The sequence below is a fragment of the Littorina saxatilis genome, linkage group LG9 (genome assembly GCF_037325665.1).
Source record: "Littorina saxatilis isolate snail1 linkage group LG9, US_GU_Lsax_2.0, whole genome shotgun sequence".
In the NCBI taxonomy this organism is placed as follows: domain Eukaryota; kingdom Metazoa; phylum Mollusca; class Gastropoda; order Littorinimorpha; family Littorinidae; genus Littorina; species Littorina saxatilis.
In genome coordinates, this window is record NC_090253.1 from 61,809,789 (window position 1) to 61,828,193 (window position 18,405).

Sequence of the window (18,405 nt, forward strand, 5' to 3'; positions counted from 1 at the left end):
TCAATTAAAACATTAATTCTTTTTTTTTAAATCTACTCAAGGGGTAGCCAGTATTTTGATTTTTGTCCGTTTGCTAAAGCTGAGGAATGTTCTCATCCCGTGTAAAACCCTGGATAGATCTGCGTGATGGACATGATTGCTAAAAATAGAAGCACTGCTTCTTTAAGGATAACAGTGTTGTGCTGGTAAAAAGAATTGAAGATGTTTAGAAGGCGTCATTACTTAGCGGCAGATCCTGGGCTTTTGCCACACACACATCAATACTAAACGTCCATTTGACGTTAACATGTGAGATATTCTTACACACACACACACACACACACACACACACACACACACACACGCACACACACACACACACATACACACACACATAAACACACACAGACAAACACACACACTGTTCTGCCTCCACGTTCGTTCAGAAACTCAGCAACAAACTGTGCGCAGATAGTGTCACCATTTTAATTGACTTGAGTATTGCTTCTCCCGTCATGCGTCATTGCGGTGAAAAACTGAAAAACAACAACAATAATAACATAAGACCAAAACACTATTTGGCAAACGAGTCCGTACCACGGAACCACACACATCAATAAAACAAACTCCAGTTACCGCCCCACTAAGCATCCAAATATCGGAGCACGTAAAATGAAATTGAACAAAAGTAAGAGCACGTTGTGCCGATGAACCCCAAAAATAAAACCAACGACACGCATTCCACTCCACCTCACACAAACAAATTATCGAACAAATACCTCAAAGAAACTTTTAGAAATAAAATGACTGTACTTACAACATGTGAGCGTACATTAAACTAAAGATGTTTCAGAATCAAGCGGGACCTGGTGCTGGCTGACCAGTACAAATGGCGGCTGCCAAACCAAAAAGGGGGAAGGGAAGTCACCCAACACAAACCAAGGAAAAACAACTCTTGGATACAGAACACTCCCCGTCTGATATCTTCTTGATATCACTATTCTTAGAGTTCAAAATATACCCAAAACTTAAAAACGACTGAATAGCTTTAAGCTACAACACACGCACAGTTTAAAGTCAAAATAAAGCTTGAAAAGGCTTTAAAAGAGACGGCGCGAATAACAGCATTGTCTGAGTTCAACTCATGAGGGGCCTACAAAGGCACAAGCTCTGTGATAGGCCTGGTATAGTTCACAGGCTCCTGGTTCTTGATCACAAGAATTTCTGCTGAAAGTACCAAAGTGTCACTGTCACTGGGGAAAGTGCGAATCACCAAACCAACTGGCCAGTAATTTCTGTGAGTCTCTGCATCCTTGAGAAGAACAAGATCGCCTTCCTCGATGTTCTCCTCTTCGCTTTTCCATGATCGTCTCTGCTGCAGCGACTGCAGGTACTCCTGTTTCCAGAAAGTGTTCGAGAGAACCTGCACATGTTTCCACTGATGCTTGTAAGCTTCCTTCAAGTCACTTGAGTCACAAGGGATCTGGTCTTGGCCGCATTTCATGGTCAACAGCATGAGCGGTGTGAGCACGAGGGGGGAATCTGGGTCATGGGAGATAGGAGTAATGGGTCTCGAGTTCACAATGGCACAGACTTCAGCCATCAGAGTGCACAACACTTCATGGGTGAGGGGCTTGCGTCTCATGTCTAGAAGCAGAGCATCCAGTATTCTTCGCACCACACCTATCATTCTCTCCCATGAGCCACCCATATGAGAAGCATGAGGGGGGTTGAACCTCCATGTGATCCCTGACTTCAAGAGATGCTTGTGAACTGGGCCATCTTCGACGAACAGAGCATCTACTTGAAGGTGTGCAGCAGCTCCGACGAAGTTGGTGCCGCGGTCTGAGCGTAGCTCTGTTACTGGTCCGCGCAAGGCAACAAATCTCCTGAGGGAGTTTATGAAGGAGGAACTGCTTATTTCCTCAAGGATTTCAATGTGGATAGCACGGATTGCCATGCAGGTGAAGATCACTGCCCATCTTTTGGCGTTGGAGAGTCCGCCTCTAGTCTTTCTGGCAACCACAGACCACGGTCCAAAGACATCCACCCCAACGTGTGAAAATGGAGCGGAGGGCAGGACTCTGTCAGCAGGGAGACTCGCCATCTTTTGATGAGCCAGCTTTCCTCGTAGTCTTTTGCACAAGAAGCACTGCTGGATTATGGACTGCACAAGCCGCTTTGCACCGATGATCCAGAAGCCGTTAGATCGAAGTGCTCCTTCCGTGAAATGCCGACCTTGGTGCTTCACGTTCTTGTGGTAGTGTCGAACTAGCAGAGTTGACACGTGGTGGTTCTTGGGAAGTACCACAGGGTGCACACTGGCTAGCCCCATTGTCTCTTTAGCATTGCAGAGCCTGCCTCCAACACGAAGCAGACCTTCCTCGTCCAGGTAGGGTGAGAGGGACATGATGCTGCTGGACTTGGGAAGGGGCTTACCTTTGGAGAGCGTCTTTCTGGACGGCGCTGATAATGAAGGCCTCTGTTGCTCTGAGGCTATCTGCGTCACGGTGATTAGAACACTGATGCCAGCCTTTGCAGGATTCTGAAGGCGAAGAGAAGCTGCGGCAGGTGTGTCTGAGGATAGACAGAGAGTTGACCAAGGTTTCCCAACTGGAGAACTTTTCGAATCGGGAGGTCAAAGATGAGGGAACATCTGCAACTTCTGTCTTGCACACACAGGCTCTCACTTCACTGTCCGCATCAGGAGCAACCAATGGAAACTTGGTGTCAGAAATCTCTGTGGAGAGAGAGCTTCCGAAAAGGTCTCCCGATCCATGGAGCCACACACTCTCTTTTTGGCCGAGGTCCTCCGTGGTGTATCTGGTTGCAACATCTGCAGGGTTGGAATCTGTCGGAATGTACTTCCACTGTTGTGGATCAGTCACTCTTCTGATACGTTCGACACGATTGCTGACGTAAGTGTAGAAACGCCGCTTCTCATTGTTGATGTAGCCCAGAATAACTTTACTGTCTGTGTAGAAAGTCACACTCTTGGGGACAACATCAAGCTGCTCTGAGATCAACTGCCATAGATCTGTTGCAAGGACTGCGCTGCACAGTTCAAGGCGAGGTATGGTGTTACCGCTCTTTGGGGCAACCTTGGCCTTGCCCATGACGAAGCCAGAGTGGGAGTTGGGACTGCCGAGAACTTCCACATAAGCTACTGATGCAATTGCCTTTTCTGAGGCATCACAGAAAATGTGGAAATGTATGTCTGTACACTGGGTGAGCGAGGTCGGGACGTATTGGCGAGGAATCTCGAGTCCTTGCAGCGACTGAAGGGAACTCTTCCACTGCTCCCATTCTTGCAAACAGTGAGCAGGACAGTCTTCACGGGCAGATGTGAACGTAATAGTGAGCAGGACTGTCTTCACGGGCAGATGTGAACGTAATAGTGAGCAGGGCTGTCTTCACGGGCAGATGTGAATGAAATAGTGAGCAGGACTGTCTTCACGGGCAGATGTGAACGAAATAGTGAGCAGGACTGTCTTCACGGGCAGATGTGAACGAAATAGTGAGCAGGGCTGTCTTCACGGGCAGATGTGAACGAAATAGTGAGCAGGACTGTCTTCACGGGCAGATGTGAACGAAATAGTGAGCAGGGCTGTCTTCACGGGCAGACTGTGACTTTTAAGTCAAATGTTATCTCATTAAAACGCATTTGGTTTGAACAATTTTATTCAGCAAAATGACATACAACAAAGCCGCTTACAATCAATTCGTAAATGGAGCACCACAAGCAAAGCTTATCAACGTATGATATTTGGTTTGGCGGACGTTACGGGGAACTGTAGAAGAGAAAACGAAGGAGAACAAATCACCAAAAACGCATTCAAAGTGTTTGCACCTTGTTTGAAAAACACTATCTGCACCAGTGGTTTCACAAGTTGATGCCCTAAAGACGTTTTGTTAGCTTGCATTGTGCTCTGGGAGATAACCAAAAAAACAAGTCGCGTAAGGCGAAATTACTACATTTAGTCAAGCTGTGGAACTCACAGAATGAAACTGAACGTAGTCCGCAGCTAGTATAGTGCAAAAGGCAGTGAAAGTGACGAGCCTGTTTGGGGCGGTAGCGATTGCGCTGTGCTTCATAGCACGCTTTACTGTACCTCTCTTCGTTTTAACTTTCTGAGCGTGTTTTTAATCCAAACATATCATATCTATATGTTTTTTGAATCAGGAACCGACAAGGAATAAGATGAAAGTGTTTTTAAAACGATTTCGAAAATTTAATTTTGATCATAATTTTTATATTTTTAATTTTCAGAGCTTGTTTTTAATCCAAATATAACATATGTATATGTTTTTGGAATCAGAAAATGACGAAGAATAAGATGAAATTGTTTTTGGATCGTTCAATAAGAAAATAATTTTAATTACAAGTTTCCGATTTTCAATGACCAAACTCACTCATTAGATTTTAAGCCACCAAGCTGAAATGCAATACCAAACCCCGGGCTTCGTCGAAGATTGCTTGGCCAAAATTTCAATCAATTTGATTGAAAAATGAGGGTGTGACAGTGCCGCCTCAACTTTTACAAAAAGCCGAATATGACGTCATCAAAGGTATTTATCGAAAAAATGAAAAAAAACGTCCGGGGATATCATACCCAGGAACTCTCATGTCAAATTTCATAAAGATCGGCCCAGTAGTTTAGTCTGAATCGCTCTACACACACAGACAGACAGACAGACAGACAGACACACGCACACACATACACCACGACCCTCGTCTCGATTCCCCCCTCTATGTTAAAACATTTAGTCAAAACTTGACTAAATGTAAAAACATAGCATGGCTTACATCCCCATGCCGTACGACGTCGGGGTTTGGGGGGGGGGGAGGCGGAGGGGGACCTCGGCAGCGAAGTGACGCAAATGTGTGTGCGTGTGTGTGTGGTTGTGCATTGGTGTGCGTACATGCGTGTGTGTGTGTGTGTGTGTGTGTGTGTGTGTGTGTGTGTGTGTGTGTGTGTGTGTGTGTGTGTGCGTGCGCGCGCGCACATGTGTGTGCGTGTGTGTGTTTCAAGTTAAATCAAACAGATTATAAAGACTTTTACAAAACACGCATTTGTTTCAAGCTTAATAAACAAACAACACACAAAAACACGAGCGCGTGCCAGCAAATGCTTCTCAAAAACCACAAAAGTAATCCGCGGCTTGTTTCGTGTCAAAAGAAATGCCTGTATGATAAAGTGCGCACTACTCCATTGATCCAGAGTCCGTGTAACATGACTCGAGCCAATAATGACGCACGCTCAAGCCCTACATTGCTCAGTCATGCGTGACTGTCTAGGCCAGTGGAGCAGGCAAGGTGAACGATCTGCTCGCCTACAGGTAAATGGCAAGGTGTACTTTAGGCAGGCCTGTACCTGTACCTGTACCTTAGTGGTATGACAGCTTACTAGCGCCAGAACCTGAGGTTAATAATATCACGTGAAAAGTAGGAATTAACACGTGTTCAGTGTAATTCACAGTGATAATGTTAACTGACAGCGTGAAAATTAGTAATGGTTAGTTCTGGCTTAATTCCAGGTGTATTACTTGAGCCAAAACTGAAAGTTAAACGTTATCTGGGGAAGAACAATTTTCACCACATACTTGTAATATTGACTAATTTTTACCACATAATTGTAATTTGGCGATAGGTCACTAGAAAGTAGAGGGCGAACGGGTGACAGAGCATGACACAACACGCCTGAACTACAGCATGGTCACATACCGGTCAGGGTATTGGCTGCAGTTCTTGCGGTAGCCAACACTTGGCTCTGATTCCCTTCACCTAAATCCATTCCGTTGTGAAAGGATAAAGTGGCCGCACGTTTCAAATTCTACCGGAATCCAAAAACAAATTTATAGACTGCCAACTACCTATGATCCCTGGAAAAATGCGTTCCTAGACTATGATCCCCATGAAAATGTGTTCCTAGGCTGTCATCCCCATGAAAATGTGTTCCTGGACTATGATTCCTAGGAAAATGTGTTCCTTGACCATGGTCCCCATGAAAATGTGTTCCTGGACTGTCATCCCCATGAAAATGTGTTCCTGGACTGTGATCCCCATGAAAATGTGTTCCTTGACAATGATTCCTAGGGAAATGTGTTCCTGGACTATGATTCACAGGAAAATGTGTTCCTGGACTATGATTCCAAGGAAAATGTGTTCCTGGACTGTGATTCCCAGGAAAATGTGTTCCTGGACTGTGATTCCCAGGAAAATGTGTTCCTGGACTGTGATTCCCAGGAAAAGGTATTTGTGGACTATGATTCCCATGAAAATGTGTTCCTGGACTATGATTCCCAGGAAAATGTGTTCCTGTCAATGATTCCCAGGAAAATGTGTTCCTGGACTGTGATCCTCAGGAAAATGAGATCCTTGACTATGATCCCAAGGAAACTAGGTTTCTAGACTATAATCCCTAGGAAAATGTGTTCCTTGACCATGATCCCCATGAAAATGTGTTCCTGGACTGTGATCCCCAGGAAAATGTGTTCCTGGACTGTGATCCCCATGAAAAATGTGTTCCTTGACTATGATTCCTAGGGAAATGTGTTCCTGGACTATGATTCACAGGAAAATGTGTTCCTGGACTGTGATCCCCACGAAAATGTGTTCCTGGACTGTGATTCCCAGGAAAAGGTATTTGTGGACTATGATTCCCATGAAAATGTGTTTCTGGACTGTGATTCCCCGGAAAATGTGTTCCTTGACTATGATTCCCATGAAAATGTGTTCCTGGACTGTGATTCCCAGGAAAATGTGTTCCTGGACTGTGATTCCCAAGAAAATGTGTTCCTAGTCTGTGATTCCCAGGAAAATGTGTTCCTTGACCATGATCCACAGGAAAATGTGTTCCTTGACCATGATCCCCATGAAAATGTGTTCCTGGACTGTGATCCCCATGAAAATGTGTTTGTGGACTATGATTCCTAGGAAAATGTGTTCCTTGACCATGATCCCCATGAAAATGTGTTCCTGGACTATGATTCTTAGGAAAATGTTTTCCTGGACTATGATTCCCAGGAAAATGTGTTCCTGGACTGTGATCCCCATGAAAATGTGTTCCTGGACTGTGATCCACAGAAAAATGTGTTCCTGGACTATGATTCCCAGGAAAATGTGTTCTTGGACTGTGATCCCCATGAAAATGTGTTCCTGGACTATGATTCCCAGGAAAATGTGTTCCTGGACTATGATTCACAGGAAAATGTGTTCCTGGACTATGATTCACAGGAAAATGTGTTCCTGGACTATGATCCTTAGGAAAATGAGATCCTTGACTATGATCCCTAGGAAACTTGGTTTCTAGACTATAATCCCTATGAAAATGTGTTCCTGGACTGCGATCCCCATAAAAAATGTGTTCCTGGACTGTGATTCCCAGGAAAATGTGTTCCTTGACTATGATTCCCAGGAAAATGTGTTCCTGGACTATGAATCCCAGGAAAATGTGTTCCTGGACTATGATTCCCAGGAAAATGTGTTCCTTGACTATGATTCCCAGGGAAATGTGTTCCTGGACTATGATTCCCAGGAAAATGTGTTCCTGGACTGTGATCCCCAGGAAAATGTGTTCCTGGACTGTGATTCACATACAAATGTGTTCCTTGACCATGATCCCCAGGAAATTGTGTTCCTGGACTGTGATCCCCATGAAAATGTGTTCCTAGACTATGAACCCCATGAAAATGTGTTCCTGGACTGTGATTCCCAGGAAAATGTGTTCCTTGACCATGATCCCCAGGAAAATGTGTTCCTGTACTATAATCCCTAGGAAAATGTGTTCCTGGACTGTGATCCCCAGGAAAATGTGTTCCTGGACTGTGATCCCCAGGAAAAATCTATTAACAAAAGTAACACACTGAGGTAAAAAAAAAAAATAAATAAATAGTTACACACATGTTCAAGTGACGTGTTTTCCCAGTTTTTACCTCAGTGTGTAACTTTTCTTAGTAGAATTGTGTACCATGTCACGCTGTGTTAAAAACTGGTTACCCATACTAAGTTCAAAAGTGAAATACTTCAGTTTAGAGTGTATTTGCTCGCCCCAAGTCCTACGTACTGGTTGTCACACCATCGTACATTATTCTTGTGTGGAGGGGGGTGTGTGTGTGTGTTCTAAGATGTGTGAATGTGTGAGTGTGTGTGTGTGTGTGTGAAAGTGAGTGTATACAAGTATGTGTGGGTGGGTGTGGGTGTGTGTGTGTATATGAGTGTGTGCGTGTGTGTGGGTGTGGGTGGGTGTGGGTGGGTGTGGGTGGGTGTGGGTGTGTGTGTGGGTGTGTGTGTGTGTGTGTGTGTGAAAGTGAGTGTATATGTGTGGGTGTGTATATGTGTGTGTGTGTGTGTTCCAGTTCAGTCGGTCAATAAACACCAGATGAGATGTGAGTGCGGACAGAGGGGCAAACAGACAGAGTGAAACATAACCACTCAAAAGTACCGGTTACCGATAAACCGGTTCATCCTACCGGTGTGAGTGCACTTGTCACGTGCATGGATTAAGGGAGGCAACTGGTAACAAGTTGTTTACTCTCATTGCAACAAGATTCTTCTCTCCCTTGAACATGCAAGTGGCTGTCGGGCCGGCTTGATTGTGGTCAACCCCTGGGTGTGTCCCTGACACCCTCTCCACAATTATCTCCCCTGTAATGTCTTTCTTTGACTAGAGTTCCTTCCCTCTTTACCTCAAATTGTCTTTTTCATCACGGTTTCGTTCCGTGCTGCTTTTGCTTTTAGTTTCCCTGTGTGTTTGTTTGTAAGTCCTGAACAAGCCTCGACAGGCGAACATTGGAGTTTGTTTTGTATGTCTTGTCCTTGTATGGGTGAGCACACAATTCTTTTGTTTTTAAACTTTCTCCTGGGAACAGACTACTTCGTCTTCCAATTCAGTAGGGGGCGACTATCCTCAACCCGGCGGGTCCCCATGTGGTGGATAGGGGAACGGCCCCTAGATATGGGGGCCAGCTGCGAATATAGAATAAGCAGTCCCGGACCAACTAGCGGTGTCTCTACCAGGACGGGGTGGGTTGGCAGATGGCACTGACAACCCTATAAAATACCCTACGTGTCCGATGACGGCTACACCATGCGATTAAGAGCCGCATTAAAAGCTCTAGCCTAGGGGTGGGACCCCCCGGTAAGAAATCCCCCATGTGTTCCCAGGGTTAGGTTTTTGAGCCAGGAACTTAAGGGCGGGGTAACCCAGAAAGAAACATAAGGGCTGAAGTCGGAGGATCTGGGCCAACAGGCGCACCACCATAGATCTGGGCCAACAGGCGCACCACCATAGATCTGGGCCAACAGGCGCACCACCATAGATCTGGGCCAACAGGCGCACCACCATAGATCTGGGCCAACAGGCGCACCACCATAGATCTGGGCCAACAGGCGCACCACCATAGATCTGGGCCAACAGGCGCACCACCATAGATCTGGGCCAACAGGCGCACCTTAACCAACCATAGATCCAAGCAAATCGCAAAAAAGCGAACGACAAGAAGAAGAAACTTTGTTCGGCATCTCACCAACAATCACTTTTTGTATAGATTCATGTTCAATCCGTGAAGCGTAACTTTCATTTTGATATCTGGCAATTTCACAACAGCTACAGCCTCAAGCGCAAACAAACAAGCAAACTGACAAAAACCAAACTGCTATTTTGACCAAACTTTCAATGGATTTGATGAACAAATGTGGTTGCCACAGTGCATAACTTTTTTTAACAGACATATGACGTCTTCAAAGATATTTATATTGGGGGAAAAGATTAAGAAAAGAAAAAAGCGCTTTTGTCGGTATTTTGTCGGTAAATAATACATTACTTTCATTTCGGTTGTGTCCTTAATTGATCTGAGCTACTTAGAGAGCTGTCAGCGTGTGAACTAGTGACGATAGGGTAGTTTAAATCAGTACCCATGTCCTGCTGTGACACAGTGAGCTAGCTACCACAGAGCTACGTCTGACAGGTTACAGGAAAAGGGTAGCGGTGAAACGATACTTTGTCGAGTTTACCCCATGTAAACCATCGCCAGGGTGTATTTGCTGGTTTCTACATAATTATAGGTAAGCTCTTTGGATTTCGAAAGGCTTTTAGACTCTTGGCACAAAGGAAGACTTTGTGAAACCGTCCCCTGGCATGTCAACATTTCAAAAAAAATTATATCTTGTCCAACTTGTAAAGAACTTGACATAATTCATATTTTATTTTGGCTATATGTTCCTCAGTTTCATATTTCAATTTCAAATAAACTTTAAATCTACAAAACGTTGGTAAAATATTTTCCAGTTATAAATGAAAAACTTAGCCAAAAGTAAAATCAAATCAAAAATTGGAATTGCATCTGATTTAAAAAATAAAATCATTACCAAAAAGACAAAGTGTTTCTATCAATAATACTCCTGCGTTGGTACACTTGTTTATAAACTTGGCCAAAACATTATTGCAACAGATTTCAAACCCAAATTAAAGCATTAATCCCCGTGTCATTTGGTTTAAACAAAATTTTATTCAGAATTTCTTCGCATGAACAGTTCGAAACACACAGCTAGGACACGCACTCAAGCAAATGCTTATATCACGTGCACGTGTCATTTCATTTCATTTCATTGTGTATATGCCAGTTAAGGCCGTTCACCTAACCTTCAGGATCACCTTTTGAATTAATTATTTCTTTTACAGGGATCACGTGACCGCCGCTCAAGTAAGGGTACCCTCAAAATCGACTAGACAAAAACGGAAGGGCCGAATGAAAAATCGAAAATAAATCACAATAGGCAAAACTTTGGAACTTTGATATATATACGAAAGGAAAGTCAAACCAATGATCTACCCTGAACAGATTGTTTTGTTTTGCTACCTTGCGTATTTCGTGTGCTATGCTATTCCTACTGATGCAGGCGGTGTGGGGGGGGGCTTTTGGGCGTGCGTGCGGTGCGTGCGTGTGTGTGTTTGTGTGTGTGTGTTTGTGTGTGTGTTTGCGTGTGTATGTGTGTGTGTGTATGTGTGTGTGTGTGTGTGTGTGTGTGTATGTATGTGTGTGTGTGTGTGTGTGTATGTGTGTGTGTGTGCGGCAAAAAGGGTTTGTTAAAGCTGTACAACTGAGGTTTAAACAAAACAAAAAATATTCTGCCTGGCTTTAAACAAAGAAATTGTGTCAGAAATACACTCCACGCACCAAATCCTCCAGGATGATGGCTCACGATGTGATGTGACAAGCAGCAGGAAAACAAAACACTAAAACGCTTTGGGCAAGGTTCTTATCGGCTCAATACATAGGCCTATCTTTGTGTGACGGTTTTATGGCAGACCCGTATTGCAGTCGTGCAGACAAGTTTAGATATTACACTCTGGGATTTCTGACACCATGCTGCGTCCAGTGGGTGTGACAATAGGGAGGTTTAGATATTGCGTTACGTACTACGCCGACCTCACCTATCCTTATCGAGATAAGTCACGCAGAGGAAAGTTGTAAAAACTGCTCGTTAGATACCACGTCACCTATCAAAGTAGGGCAAAACTCCAAAACTCGTGCTTTAAAAAATCGTGGACAGCGCGCTAAAGTCTGCAACAATACCCAGTGTTGAAACTGCTGCTGTCATTGTGTCGGTGTCGCTGTGTGCTGCACGTGGAAGTTATGTTCCACTGACCCAGATCATACCGAGTGTTAACCAGCAGGTAAAGTCAATGATTTATTTTTATTTTTAAAGGAAACAGAAAAGAAAAGTAGGGCAATCGAACTTCGAGCGTTGGTTTGTGTTCGTTCTGGGTCACTGGCCACCACGCTTTCACCCCCCGCTTATAAGGGTGTGTGTTAGTGTGTAAGTGGGCGTCGTTGTGTTTCTGACTGTCATGTGCATGTGCGAATGTGTGTATGTGTGTATATGTGTGTGTGTTTGTATGTCTGTCTGCTTGTCTGTCTGTCTGTCTGTCTGTGTAAATGGGCGACGCCATGTGTGTGTGTGTGTGTGTGTGTGTGTGTGTGTGTGTGTGTGTGTGTGTGTGTGTGTGTGTGTGTGTGTCTGTCTGTCTGTCGGTCTGTGTGTGTGTTTGTGGGTGTGCGTGTGTGCGTGCGCACGCGCATGCCTTTATGTGTGTACCCAAACCTAGCCTTCAATTCAAATGAATTGGACGGAACATTACTTTATGGTCGTTTACAAAGTCTTTATGAAACAAAACATTCTTGCTAGGCAGTTTTACTAACCAAAACTAAACAACACCCCCCCTCCCCCACCACACACACATGATACACGTGTGCATTGGGTTACCAAGCAGACTTGATCTGTTCCTGGGAAAAGGTTACTGTTATGCTGAATTTTCAGTCTTTTTGAACATATGCTTCCTGTGAGTATTTTGGTCGACATGACATTTCTAAATTTAGCCTGGGTCGTCCTTGCGTGCTTCATGGTTTGCTGTGATATCGCAGAGCCGTTGGAACGGGTCACCCGATTTATTTAATTTTAGTCAAGCAACCACACAACTAAAAAATGTGGTTTATGCGCCAGGATATAGGAAAATGCTGTAAGAGGAGGTCTCATACTTTATTTGAATGGTTCATATTTAGATTTTAAAGTAATATGAGATACGTTGCCTTCACGTATAAAAACGTATTTAAATGATCACGCCCGTATCAGAAGCACTCACAGCGATCGACAGTGGGAATACCCGCAGTGATAGGGGTGTAGTATGCACGTAACGTGGTATCTAACGCTCAGAAGTTGTCAAAAAGAAGGTCACAGTGTTCACGTATTATCGAGACACCGACACATTTGCACTAAAATGCATTCTAGGGGAGCTTTTCCATTATTTTTTCTACCGTAGGGATTGAATTCATTCCACTGAACAGATTTAACTACAAAATACATTTCAACGAGCGGTATTTTGCTTTCTGTGTCTGCTTTTCGAAGTGAATCGAGGCGAGCACACTGAATAGGCCCACAGAAGGATACGCGACGTAAGTCTCAGCGCCTTGTCGTTCGTGGGGTCATGCTCTTGACACATCGGCGACTACGATGTATACAAACCAGAATTATGAAATATGGACTGAAGCGTGAAGGAAAGATTCCAGAAAATATTGAGCATCCTTACACCCTTCTCGGATGGTTGGACTTGATGAAATCTGACATACGTTGCGCTGACGTATGGAAGGGTTTGCTACGTGAACACGTACCTAATCACTACACGCAGCGCGACCCGCATGTGAGATAGGTGTCCTGGTAGGTGACGTAGCTGATAGGGATGCAGTTTCTAAACCTCCCTAATGTTTTGACGTGTTGCTGCTGTTGGCTGGCGATAGCTGCATTATACGTTATGAGTATTATTTTGCAAAGATACATGCATGACATTTTACGCGGATAGAAACGCCCATTCTTTTTCGAGACGGGCGCAGTGGCGTGGTGGTAAGACGTCGGCCTCCTAATCGGGAGGTCGTGAGTTCGAATCCCGGTTGCTGCCGCCTGGTGGGTTAAGAGTGGAGATTTGTCCGATCTCCCAGGTCAACTTATGTGCAGACCTGCTTGTGACTTAACCCCCTTCGTGTGTACACGCAAGCACAAGACCAAGTGCGCACGGAAAAGATCCTGTAATCCATGTCAGAGTTCGGTGGGTTATGGAAACACGAAAATACCCAGCATGCCTACTCAACGAAAGCGGAGTGAAGCTGACTATGCTCTCAGAGTATAGTGTGGGGAACCCAAATGGGCAAACGAGCTCACACGTAACCAGACAATTCTGGAACGCTGAAGAAGAAGAGACCGCGCTAGTGGTGGAGGTGAACAATGACGAGATCTTTGTCAAATTTCATATTTTCACCGTCTCCATCTGAATAAAATGTCGTATTTTGGTCAAAAGTACAAATAATATTATTTTATGCATCGATCCATTTCAAATAGAACTCCTTTTATTTATCTGTTTACATTTAGTCAAGTTTTGACTAAATGTTTTAACTGACGTGGAGGGGGAATCGAGACGAAGGTCGTGGTGTATGTGTGTGTGTGTGTCTGTCTGTCTGTGCGTGTGTGTGTGTAGAGCGATTCAGACTAAACTACTGGACCGATCTTTATGAAATTTTACTTGAGAGTTCCTGGGAATGATATCCCCGGACATTTTTTCTTTTTTTCGATAAATGTCTTTGATGACGTCATATGCGGCTTTTTGTAAAAGTTGAGGCGGCACTGTCACACCCTCATTTTTCAATCAAATTGATTGAAATTTTGGCCAAGCAATCTTCGACGAAGGCCGGACTTCGGTATTGTATTTCAGCTTGGTGGCTTAAAAATTCATTAATGACTTTGGTCATTAAAAATCTGAAAATTGTAAAAAAAAATTGTTTTTTATAAAACGATCCAAATTTACGTTCATCTTATTCTTCATCATTTCCTGATTCCAAAAACATATAAATATTTTATATTTAAACAAGCTCTGAAAATTAAAAATATAAAAATTATGATCAAAATTAAATTTTCTAAATCAATTTAAAAACACTTTCATCTTATTCCTTGTTGGTTCCTGATTCCAAAAACATATAGATATGATATGTTTGGATTAAAAACACGCTCAGAAAGTTAACACGAAGAGAGGTACAGTAAAGCGTGCTATAAAGCACAGCACAACCGCTACCGCGCCAAACAGGCTCGTCACTTTCACTGCCTTTTGCACTAGCGGCGGACTACGTTCAGTTTCATTCTGTGAGTTCCACAGCTTGACTAAATGTAGTAATTTCGCCTTACGCGACTTGTGTTTTTTTTTACTGATGAAAGCACACCCACATGCACTCTTTTGTAGTCTCAACAAACCGCAAGCCGGTTTTGTTTGGGATTTTCTAGAGTCAACGATGAGTACATACTCTAAACTGACTCATACAAAACGTTGGTACGTACGTTAAAGATTCCGAGCTTGTGGGTGTGTGGGTGTCGGTGTCGTTTGCTTTAAAACATGTCCGTAGCAGCAGTACTACTGGGTCAGTCGGTCCTGTCGTCTGCGCTTTAATGGTCATAAAATCTTCAGCCCTGCAGCTGTAAAACAATCGCTAACTGCACTGACAGGAAAAGATGACGCCGACACACAAAAGTATGTGAAAAGAATGTGACCCAACGTATCCAGCTCCACACATACCCCCCCCCCCCCCCCCTCCCACTTCCCCACCCCGAGGATTTCAAAGAAGTCACTTTTTTGTAAAATGTAGGAGCATTTCTTTTCAGGTTTGTCATACTTCTTATCAAGTCAAATTCCATCATATTTTTGTTGTTCAAGAGCATTTTTTCTTGAACAATCTGATAGTAGGGAAGTTTCTCACATGATTTGCCGCATTTATATCTGACCCGTCGTAATATTGATGCTCAAAAGCTTCATTCTGGAACATGTTTTACGAACAATCTTCATGACTCATGGCATGTTTCACCACATTTACGTCATACGTTTCATGCTCAGCAGTGCTCGTCCGGCACATGTATCATCAGCAACTTTTTCAATTATTGCCATGATGTATTTTCATGTTGAACACCAATTGTCCTGAACAGGAATTGTCAAAGGCTGTCTTCAGTATGCCTATGGGTAGGTTGCATAGACAGTGCCGTAGTATCACTGGCACAGATACTTAGAACGTTAGCGTATTTCTTCTTCTTCTTCTTCGTTCATGGGCTTAGACTCTAACATTCACTCATGTTTTTAGCTCGAGTGGAATTTTACGTGTATGACCGTTTTTGCCCCGCCATTCAGGCAGCTTACGCCGATTTCGGGGGAGGCATGCTGGGTATTTTCGTGTTTCTATAACCCACCGAACTCTGACATGGATTACAGGATCTTTTCCGTGCGCACTTGGTCTTGTGCTTGCGTGTACACACGAAGGGGGTTAAGTCACTAGCAGGCCTGCACATAAGTTGACCTGGGAGATCGGACAAATCTCCACTCTTAACCCACCAGGCGGCAGCGACCGGGATTCGAACTCACGACCTCCCGATTAGGAGGCCGATGTCTTACCACCGTCTGAACGTTAGCATATAAAATGTAATTGTCGATGCCGGGAGTTGTCCATCCGTGAAGATATTCCCTTTTTAAACATTTATGGATTTTTTCTTTCTTTCTTTCTTTCTTTCTTTCTTTCTTTCTTTTTGTTTGTGTGTTTGTTTTTTTGTTGTTGTTGGGGTTTTTTTTCCAGGTTTTTTTTTATTTGTCATTTATGACGAGACTGCCATAGGAGACACATTGTTTTGGTTTTTATCGGTTTATTTTTAAGTTTTAGTATTAGCAAATATTCTTTTTTAAGGAATGGTTTGAATGCAAAAAGAAGCTGTTCGACAGTCAAGCGACACGACGCTCTAACGTAGGACAAAATAAACGAGTTGTGCTGGATATCTCACACATGACTTTTATCTCCTCACACACAAAAAAGCCTTTCATCTTCCCTCGCTATATCGTCATAGCAGGAACAGTCTCTCGCCAAACCGGCCACTGTTGCGGTGACAGAACAGAGGTTGTGGGGAGAACGAACGATCAGTTAGTACGGAACCGAGATAAAGATGGCGGCATTTTTCTTGTCTCACACGCTTGTGTAACATCCGGTTTTGCGATACCAGTTTGTCTCACATATTCCTTCTTTGATGCTACTAAAGCAAGCGTGAGAGATATAGAGAATACTACATGGCTTGCTGTGTCGCACCAGATTTACACGAGTTGTTTTTTTTAAATATTGAACTGCGAGCGAAAGCGAGCTGTTCACTATTTGAAAAAGCAACGAGTGTAAATCTGGTACGAAACAGCAAGCCATGTAGTATTCTGTTTATCCTACACACTGTACTTACGTGTATTTTACTGAAAATGTACTGCAGTCGAGGCAGCTAAATTGAAGACGCTTGTTTTGGAACCTCGATCTCTTCTAAAGCCTCGTGCAATCTATTACGTCAAAGCAAAGAAACGTCACTCCGAAAGTGTGGCGTGACGTGTTAGTTCTAAAGATTCATCGAGGGTAATTAGCAAGCGCAATTTTTGTTTCTATAATGACGTTTGTCTCGGTGACTTTGGCATCATAAGCAGTGGAAAAACAGGTCCCTGCCAGACTTGCTTGACATGACCTCATTTACATGATATACACACGTGTGATTTGAACGATTATTATCTCACGGGTGTCTCTCTCACGTATGTAGGATAAATTATACTTATCCTACATGCGTAAGATAAGAGAGATACACCATATGATAACTAAACCATCTCTTAAATGTGTTAATATCATGTAAATGAGGTCGGGTCAAACTACAGCCAGGGACATTAGAATTAATGTTCCACTGCTCATGATGACAAAACCACCGAGACTAACTTTGTTGTTTCCTCTGTAAGAATTTTGAGAACTTACACGTGACGCTGTTATTCTTAATGTGGCGACTCTTTGCACTGTGTATGGCTTTTTACGTCAGAGCTTTCACTTTGGAAGAGCCGGAGTTTGGTTGTTTTTTTATTTGCTCACTCGACTGTTAATGCTGCGTCTTCCAAAACAAATAACGGTTTTGGGTGTGACGAAAAAAAGAACAGGGCCGGAGTGCTATGTAAATTATGAGCAGTTCTTCCAAACCCATTTAAAAAATATGACACTACCAGCCTGTTTCCGCATATTGAGCCAGAATGTTTTGTTTTGGTAAATCGACGTTGCAGTTCCGGAGCAAATGATCAAAATTTCTTTGCGAATTTCCGTTTAAACGTGTTTTTCCCATAATATAACAATGCACAGCTCGAAAATATGTCCAAGAACAAATCTATGGTACTTCGAAGAAAGAAGAATAACAACATTCTTGTCCAATACGACTTGCAATTTACCGTGTGCGCTGTAAATTCTCCCTACCTTCAAAGCAGACGAAAAGCAGACATCTTCACTTTCTTCCAAGGGAGAAATCGTTGGTCATAAAGTCTTGCAGGACCCAAACATACTTCTGCACGCTTTCTTTTCTTTTCATATTCAGTTGCTTCGCAAAAATGAAATGTCATTGGTTTTCTCAACTTGTCAAGTCAGTCAAAACGACCGCAGAACACAAAACTGGGAAATGACACTGATTGAAATACGAAAGATCTTCGATGACGAAAGTATAAATGACGTCATGTGGTCACACCTATCTCGAGAACTAAGCGTCGCCCAGAACCAGCGCTCTTCCATTATGTATCTGTCTCATTCCAGCTCCGCCGTCTTGAGGACATCTATAGTCTCGTGAACTAGATATCTCTCAGTTACACGACAAATTCCGAATAACGTGTCCCGACCCCGGTGTAACACGAGAAAATTACTCCCACGAGATTTTTACTCCGGAGTAAACATTTTGTACGAAAAAGTTACTCCCTTTACGAAAAAAGCACTCCCCCATTACACGAGAAAATTACTCCCCAAGACAGGTGAGTTCCGAATAAACATTTCGTACAAAAATGTTACTCCCCTGACGAATAAATA

The 18,405-nt window shown here is 43.4% G+C and overlaps 2 protein-coding genes across 2 annotated transcripts; both read right to left on the minus strand.

The window, feature by feature from the left end:
• Positions 1-445: 445 nt before the first annotated feature.
• On the minus strand, positions 446-2,362 carry LOC138977499 (uncharacterized). The gene is made up of 2 exons (XM_070350347.1): positions 797-2,362; positions 446-515 (listed from the first exon to the last, which is right to left on the minus strand). The coding sequence occupies exon 1, from the start codon at positions 2,312-2,314 to the stop codon at positions 1,133-1,135; it is 1,182 nt and encodes a 393-aa protein (XP_070206448.1). The 5' UTR covers positions 2,315-2,362; the 3' UTR covers positions 446-515; positions 797-1,132.
• A 52-nt stretch (positions 2,363-2,414) lies between these two features.
• Positions 2,415-3,095, minus strand: LOC138977309 (uncharacterized). Its single transcript, XM_070350211.1, has one exon. It carries the CDS (start codon positions 3,093-3,095, stop codon positions 2,415-2,417), a length of 681 nt encoding a protein of 226 aa, XP_070206312.1.
• Between the last annotated feature and the right edge of the window lie 15,310 nt (positions 3,096-18,405).